The sequence below is a fragment of the Mya arenaria genome, chromosome 12 (genome assembly GCF_026914265.1).
Source record: "Mya arenaria isolate MELC-2E11 chromosome 12, ASM2691426v1".
In the NCBI taxonomy this organism is placed as follows: Eukaryota; Metazoa; Mollusca; class Bivalvia; order Myida; family Myidae; genus Mya; species Mya arenaria.
In genome coordinates, this window is record NC_069133.1 from 54,106,203 (window position 1) to 54,115,605 (window position 9,403).

Below are 9,403 nucleotides of genomic sequence, written 5' to 3' on the forward strand. Positions count from 1 at the left end.
GGATAGGCAATTGAAGTTGGTGACAACGATTGTTCTGTCCATAAAACATCTATGTCAACATGAGAAAAGTGGGAATGTTGTTTTAAATGGCTAACTGCTGAAGATTGCGTTTGGATGGAAGCGGAAGATAAAGTCTGTGTGGTGAATGACCCATTGCCAACTAGTGAAACGGGTCGTATGTATGTTGTCACTGATGACGTCACTGATGACGTACTGCAGTTGGTGAAACACTAGAACAATTGAGATCATAGTATTTTAAAGTTTTCTTCTGAACATATAATGGTGTGAGGAGAGCGATATTATAAGCATGACTTAACGGTATTTGACAGGTGTGGGTTTTTTTTTCAAGCAAACAAGGTACGCTTCATATGTGGTCAAATTCTCGAGGACAATTATAAGTTCATTCCCTATATTGGCAAAATTTAAAGAATTGTATTGGTATAACTTTTGGAGAGAAAATTTGTTTAGGTAAAAACTCCAAGTGCACTTGGTACCTTCAATGTAAAAACAATTTTAAACTTACACGTCATACAGATGCGGTTTACAATTATTTATATAAATGTCCAGATGTAAACGTTTGAGCCGAAAAAGAGTTGTCAATAAACAGTTGTGGAAATCGAATGTCATTAAAGAAGATTTATCCAGAATGCAGTGAAAGCTAAGCCCTATGGAAAATGCAGATTGCTCTATATGTAGATTTAAATGTCCCAACCTTAAAAACTGTCAATACACCAGAAAATACAAATACCTAAACACACTTTTTACGCAATATTTTAGCTTTAGAATAGTGTATGCATTACAGACTGAAAAGTGTAAGGAATTTGACAAAAACTGCATTACAGAAATATATTTAACTCCCTCATGGTCCGACAATATAATAACCAAGAGAAACAAGCCTTAGTTTGATAGGAGAACAAACGAAACAAGCGAAAAAATGTTATAATATGTCTTTTTATGGTATATAGGGAATGAAAATGGTTCCTGTTATTTGTGGCATGAAATATAAGTTAAAGAAGCTCTTGCGAGGTAGAGACATGCATCTTCTTGTTAACATTTAAAAAAAGTCGTAGGTAAAATGTCTAATGTTGAAAAGTTGACAATTTGGAGTGATACTTAAGCGGACAAAATCGAAATCAGCTGCTCATGAGATTCCAAATCTCAAAAACATTACCCAAAAGTTATTAGAGAGTGGTCATTCGTCAATGGAATATGATTTCATTCATGTTTAATGGTAATACATACTTATTAAGAATGAAATGTGGAATTTATGGACTTTGCTTGCTTGCCCTACTGCGTTCATACAATGTACAGCATAAACGCAAGAAAAAAATGCGATCAATCCTTAATTGGACATGCAAAGAAATTAACCTAAATGTTTGTTACATCACAGTGGGAAATGGTCACCACATTAGCCGCAAGTCGTTGTTCCATTGAAAATATGTACATTTCATGTGCAATAACCGGAAAAGTGATGTGAATGGAGATGAGGTAATAAATGTTCGAAAACAAAATGGATACAAATATGCGATTAATGCCTTCAAACATATTTTGCAAGGCATGACCTTGACTCAGGAAAATAAAAGTAATACAAGTGGTTTCCAAAAGGTGAAGAACTATACAGAAAATCACAAGTGCTAGTTCCCTGCTCCATTTATGAGTGACATAACTGCCATTTGTGACCAATAGTGAAATAATGTTTTATTAAGCATTAAACCTACCTACGAAAAAAAATACAAATTCGAAAAAGAAAGGGCATGACTTACTAATGTATGGTTGTGTTGTATACCTTGTTTACTCTGGCCATTGTAACTTGATATACACTGCCCGTGCATGGTGCGTGGGTTTTGCTTAGATATTCTTATAGCTGCTATATATTGGTCACTATATAAACTTAGTATGCAAATAAACAGTACATCGACTGTTTCTTTTTGAACTCACAAACTAATATATATAACAGAATGCTATCAACTTTTTTCATTGCGCCACAAAGCATTAAGTGTTAAGTTTACGTTTGCAAAGATACTTTATTAAAGTAACATAATCATTTAAGTTAATCAGTAGTGTATAATAATGAACTGGACATTTAAAATACTTAAGTAAAATGTGCCTAATTTCTTAGTTTTGTTTACATACTATCTGAATAGAGAGACAGTATTAATATGTTCATTGGTATTGTATCTACAGACTTGATATATATTTTTTATTATGAAAAGGAAATTACGGTATTGCTTTTACTTCATAGCGATTAACGGGTTTAATTTCATTTGGCACCTTTTTTAATACTTCTAGAAATATTCAAATCTGAAGAAAAATGATAGCGGCAAAAGGTGTTATCCGCAGTTGCCAACTTTAACAGAACAGAACAGAACAGAATTTATTACACGTAAACTATACAAATTTTTGTGTTTCATATACATATTAAATATATTACAATTACAATTAAACAATGTAGTGTGAAATATTAAAATAGTATAATGAACTTTTTTAAGGATAAACTGGAATTGTAAATCACAAATCTATCAAACTAAAAAGTAAACAGAACAGAACATATTTTTTAACACGTAAATTTTACAGTTTTTGTGTTATGTTTTCATATAAACATACAGTATCAACATTACTGTACAACTAAACTAAGCTGAGAGCAACTAGTATTATTGACGGCTGTCAGACTTTTCAACCCCAAGACTTTTCAACCCCTTTGTGATTTGTGAAATCAAAGACTTTTCAACCCCTTTGTCATTTCAACCCCTAAAAGTGCTAAGACTTTTCAACCCCCCTCAAAACAAAGTCTTTTCAACCCCTAATAAACGAAGACTTTTCAACCCCTTAAATTCTCACCTTTTTATATACTACCTACACTAATAAGCAATTTATTTTGATTTTTTAAAAAAAATCAAGAATATAGTTAGAATAAAAATGCAACAATTAGTTCAAAGAAAATACATAACAAATATGAAATACATATAAAATATACATAAGAACACATGCTAATACAATAATTCATAAAATAATACATGGAAATAAATATAAAAAAGAATGACTCAGTTCATTAAAAGCTGTTTAGTCGCTTAGCAATAAATCTTCTATCTCCCTGAGGAAATCCTCACACATTATATTATGTGCATGGTACTGCTCCCACAATTAATTGAAACAGAATATTTTTTTTTTATTTTAGTTTGTCCAAAATACATAGAATTAATAAACATTTTTTAAAACATATTTTTTCATCAATAAAAAATACACCTAAATGTGTTGAACTTCAAATAAAATTCTTCACAATTTTTCAAAATATCTATATTTAGCAGAAATACAAAAGTATATATTGAGTTTCAAATGCTTTCAAATTACAAATAGAATAACATAGAATAATAATTATATCAAGCCTAGATGAAACAGTTTTAAATAGTGAATAAACAACATTATGGCCGGAAGAATAAAAGGGGTTTTATCACTGCTTTTAAAATGTGTTGATAAAATGTTACAAACATAAACCAGTGTGACATAAGATTGTATTAATGTTTTTTTTCTCAGATTAAAAAAATCATTCTATTATTAAAGCTGCACTCTCACATATTGAACGTTTTGACAACTAATTTATTTTTTGCCTTGGAACGAGCCAATTTTAGCGAAAATCGATGGCAACTAGTGATACAAGACTGCTGACAAAAATAGATCCAAAATTGATATTTTATGCATTTTTCTTAAACCGTTAGTAAAGGCTTATGCCATAAAACATTAATTTTCGAACGGAAATTTGTAAATCTGCGATCTGATCTTTTGTCAGCAATCTTTTATTATTGGTTTGTAGATATTTACGGAAAAATTTGCTCTTTCCAAGACAAAAATTAAAAAAGTTGTGAAAATGGTATATCTGTGAGAGTGCAGCTTAAATTGGCTTATATAAATATATATATATATATGCATTGTATTGTTTTATGAAATTAAAGAATTGGATGAAGGTCGCACATCCGTTAATGGGCAGCAGGTGTGACATGGTCATAAATTCTTAAGGGATTAAGGGGCTTCATGACACCTTTTTATTTAGGTTATAGTGAATTGAAAATGACAGTTCAAATTAAGGTTGTAATACCCTGATGGCCATCATTTTAAACTTTGAGCAGCTTGTTAAATTTTGTATATGATTTTCGGATTTAAAAACTGAACAAAAATAATTTAACTTATTTACCCCCCCCCCCCCCCCCGTGCTCAGAGTTTATTGATTTCATTATCAGGAACTAAAATTGAACTGTACTGAAAAAGCAATATGGTACTACAACAAAATGTTTCGCCCGCTGACCTTTTTTAAAAGCAATAAAAGTTTAACAAATTTTCAAGTAGAGGTTTTTATGGGGATTGCTCCGTAAATCCTTCTTTGCATTTATTTTCTTTTGCAATTTTTTCAATTCTGGTATTTAAATTTATACTCACATCATAATGTGAGGTATTGCAACTAATGGCTAGATGCCAGCTAGAGCACATTTTGAGTAATATATATTCTAGTTAAGCAAATCCACTGTTTAAAAAAATCATATATTTAATCAAAGGTATTATTTGCCTTCATCAAACAAGTGATTAGTAAATCAATGCAACACCTTTGTCTCAATTTTATCCAATACTTTGTAGTAAAGAGTAACAAATAACACTAACAAATCTTTAATTGTATTTCAAAAACAATTTGTGAAATTTGTTAAGTTTCTTGCCAAAATAAAATAAAATAATAAAGACAACACCTTGCTGACAAAAAATAATAGGGGTTGAAAAGTCTTTGATATAGGGGTTGAAAAGTCTTCAATATTGCTATTAAAATATGTCAACTAGGGGTTGAAAAGTCTTTGATATAGGGGTTGAAAAGTCCAAACAGGTAGGGGTTGAAAAGTCTTTGAAATAGGGGTTGAAAAGTCTAAGGGTTGAAAAGTCTTCGTTTTGAGAAGGGGTTGAAAAGTCTTGGGGTTGAAAAATCCTGCTCCCTTATTGACATACAATGGATGAACTGAAAAAAAGTTTGCAGCAGTTTGTAGCAGTTTTTAACAGGGTCAACTACATTTACCCCTCCAGATTTTTTACTACACTGTCTGCAGTAATGAGATTTGTAAATTTGAGGGGTGCGTTTTTACTACCTTATACTACTTTCAAGAAACTAATAGTTGAAAATATCCTTATGACCTATTTCGTCATCGAAAACTTCCGAGGTTACACGATTGTATAACGCAAAGATGGCTGCGCCCGTATGCTTCAGGTCTTCAAGGAAAATATCGCCGTTTGCCCGCTATTTTTTGCAGGAAAAAAGACTAACCGGGTAAGAAATATCAGCTTATAAAATACCATAATTTAATGTATTTCTTTATTTGTAATTTCGGTCGAGGATAGGATGAAAGCTTTGTCATTGCTGAGACACGAAATCATATGACAAGTTTAATAAATGTCACGTTCATTTAGCTATATTTTCTTATAAATTTGTTTAAGTCGAAGGAGATATTTTTTTTAATTGTCTTATATTCTAATTAAGTAAGTGTGTAAGCATATTTGTGTATTTTATTTAATTAACCATAATATGGGACAAGGTCATCTGCGTCCATTTCTGATGACATTTGTAAATGTTTTCAGTCAGCCACTGCAGGTAAATAGAACAGTATGTGATACTGAAGTGTGTAAAACATAAAACTAATGGAGTAGAGGGATTTTTTCAGGTCTCTTGTCCAAAGGCTTTGTACAGCAACAACAGCAAACAATTCTAGTCAGAATTCACACACATCCAATAATGGTATAAACAAGGAGGCAGAGCAGAAGTCAGATAGTTCAGTAGCAGATTTGGAGAAGAAATTAAAAGATGAGGGTGACAAGTTTGAGACTGCAAAAAAGAAGTTTGCAGAAGATTTGAAGGCTTTAGATGTACGTAACTATTTTTTTCATTTCTCTCAAATTTCATAATAGTGTACAACTGCACTCATTCAGGTTTAATGACTATGATGTGTACACTGATGTTAATGCACCAGGAAATTGTAACCCAGGACTGGGGAATAGCTGGGGTCTATGACTTTGGGTCCAGCCAAGCCCGGGTAAAACCTCCGTCCTGCGGGAACGAATTAATGGTAAAATCCCAGCCAAATGCCCCCACACGCCAGGGCCCTGGATCAGACTCATTCCCCACTATTTTTGGCGCGAAGACAAAACCAACATATTCACCCAGCACTGCAGGGCCACCTGGAAGGTTAAAACACGGCCCATTTCCCTGGCTATCCCCGACCCGGTGGGGGGGGGGGGTCGTGGTTACAATTACTGGTGCATAATCAAAACTTGCATATAACTTAAACTTATGTTTACTTGTGTTTTCACTTGGAATTATTACATTTTTAGACAGTGTCATTCTGTTCTCACAGTAACTTGATGAGTTGACAGTTTAGGTTACTTAAGGAAAACTTGATCACTATAATTTGCAAATACTGATGTAATATGTAATCTTATTTTTGGTCAAAATAACTAACTTTGAATTGGCATCTAAGAAATGGACTGATATCATTTACATTCAGTGGGTGAAATTAGCTTGAGCCCTTGCCCAAAGTCAAGAATTTAGATAGCAGGGCTTGTTAGAAAATTGTTGCAAAGTACTATGTAAAAGATCATGATTGATTAATTTTGATGAATGCACCTGCTGTTACTATATTTTTTTGCCACTGTGTTTCAGGATAAGTACAAGCGAGCTCTAGCTGAAACTGAAAATGTACGCACTCGCATGAGAAAGCAGGTTGAAGACGCAAAGGTGTTTGGTATTCAGGGTTTCTGTAAAGACCTTCTAGAAGTTGCAGACGTATTGGACCAGGCCACTCAGAGTGTTCCAAGTGAAGAGCTGAAGAAAAATGAGCACCTGAACACTCTCTTCAAGGGTCTCAATATGACGAACACACAATTACTAAAGGTGTTCAGTCGGCATGGACTTACGAAGCTGTCCCCTGAAGTCGGAGAGAAATTTGACCCCTACGTACACGAGGCCCTGTTTGAGGTTCCAGCTGCAGAGGGTCAGGATGGGGGAACAGTCGCTGTGTGTCAGAAAACCGGCTTTAAACTGCATGAAAGGACTCTTAGACCTGCAACTGTTGGTGTGTTTAAATCTTGATTCATCCTAGATGGGTTGAATGGTGTTTTGAACCTGTGAGAAAATTCCAACTAATTCTCATTTTATGGAGTCTTCAATGTACATTTTGGTGAACAGTGTTAACTAATACGCTAAACAAAAACCACTATATAGTTCACGAACAAAAACTCCCGGCCACATTATCACATAAGTAATTAGGTAATTGCTCAACAGAGTACACCATTTTTTAAAGTCCTGCTAGTTATGAATTGGTACATTTTTTCTCCTAAATATGATCAAAGATTTTATTCAATATAACTTATTTGATTTTAACTAGAGTAAGTAGAGCTGTTATGTTGAAAAATGAGTTGATTTAAATGATTTAAGTATTTTTGTGAATATTGGGATATGATGGACAGGTATAATGTTCAATAGATAAAAAAGGGATATTTTGAAATGACCATTTCCATGAGATGTAGTTGTAGATGTAGGTAAATGTATATTATCATATGTACTTCAGTGTGAAACTTTGCATATGTTCTATGATCATGATAAAACATTTTTATTTTGGTACATTGTATGTACTATTTAATATGAGTTAAGTCTCATATGTTCCAAACAAAGAACAAGTTTTATGATACATGTATTTGGATCGTTTGAAATACAGCTTCCTTTAGTTTTAAATGTGGTTAAAACATATCAATTAAATCCCATTAACTGCCAGAATTTTAGTCGTAAATCCTTACAAGGTTTAATTAAATTTATTATTTCTGTTGTTTTCTACCAAGACTCTGCACTAGAGTAAGCTCTTACAACAAGTATGTTAATATTATTTTTGTTGAATAATGGAAATAATAGTTCAGTGATATTGCTTAATATTGTTTTGTAATGACATATTTTGAAGAAAAGCATGTAAAAGAAAAATAGTATTGTTTTCTATCATAATCATATGTGCATATAACCTTAGTGTTTCATGAAACAAGAGGGTCAGTACGGTCCTACTACGCTTGTCTGGGCATTGCACATGGGAGCAAACACTTAATGAATATTGAATAGAAATTATGGTTGCTAGATTGTTGTTAAGGACCTAATTAGCAAGTATTTGATGGCATATGACCTAAAATCCGGCTTGAACAAGATTTGATGAATACACATAGACTTGGTGTCCTAGCTTTTGACTGCACATGACCCAGTTTCAAAAGTGAATAAATAAGATTTTATGGAGACAATTTTCAGACCAAGTTATATTGATTATCTTTGGCCAAATATATAGGCTCTAAGGCAAGACTAAAGAAGAACTTGTAAAGGTCTAATGAAAAACATTTTGTTAAATAATTGCTTTAACTGTAATTCACATGAGACTTAGAGAAAAGTGGACTGGAAGCTGCCTTGGAGATGTGGGCTCTCCTCTCAATCATAGAAATTTGTCCATAGAAATAATTTAAAGTCTGATATCACAGACATTATATGATTATACAGGTTCCAGCAGTTCAGATGTATCATGTAATGAAAACGGTTTTAATAAAGTAGTTTAGCAGTAACTTTAATAATCTTCAATCCGTATAAACTTTTCAAATGGCACGTCATTGATTTTTTATTTCCTCAACTTTGTCTTAGAATTCAACCTACATTTTTAGCCAACAGAATTGCAGATAGGTAATCATAAAGTACTAGGCATAATCACTATTCAAAGAATGTCCATTTCGCGGGTGTTTAAAAGTCTGCCTACTACCATTCATCTGATGCACATTTCCTGCATCAGTTTTCTTAGTCATTTTCGCTCACTCCGCCAATTCTTTATCATTATTGTTTTACTTCATGTCATTTTACTATTGAGGTTGTATTCTAAGCCAGTAAGAGGACCTGAAATATTCTAATGATAAGAAGGGCTCGTTTGCTTCGCCAACTCTTTCCAATCTTAATCATTAAGATTTTACTTCATTTTAACTAACTATTACATGTGAAATTCACTACTGTATATTGCACAAACTAACTCAATATATCAAATAATATATTATTATGAAAGACATGTAGTTTTTTGAAATAATCAAGAGAACAATTAGCTGGACGAAATGGTGTATCCACTGCAGTGTTAAATGTATTTGAAAATGATATATACACGCCGTTAAAGTCAAGAAAAAATTATGGCTAGTCCACACAGCCACAGAGACTTAAACACAAGTGGTGGATATGTTGACCTGTTAAGGATACATTAATAACATTACTTGATATGTCAATCAACCAATCACGCAACACCACAGCTGTTTCTAACTTTCAATCCCATTATAAATGCTAATGAAAATTGTGGTTTTCAAAGACGATATTTGAGCAAAT

The 9,403-nt window shown here is 32.8% G+C and overlaps 1 protein-coding gene across 1 annotated transcript; it reads left to right on the forward strand.

Moving 5' to 3' along the window:
- Positions 1–5,184: 5,184 nt before the first annotated feature.
- On the forward strand, positions 5,185–8,991 carry LOC128210815 (grpE protein homolog 1, mitochondrial-like). Its single transcript, XM_052915168.1, has 3 exons — positions 5,185–5,296; positions 5,688–5,889; positions 6,683–8,991. The coding sequence occupies exons 1-3, from the start codon at positions 5,214–5,216 to the stop codon at positions 7,109–7,111; spliced, it is 714 nt and encodes a 237-aa protein (XP_052771128.1). The 5' UTR covers positions 5,185–5,213; the 3' UTR covers positions 7,112–8,991.
- The last annotated feature ends 412 nt before the right edge of the window (positions 8,992–9,403 follow it).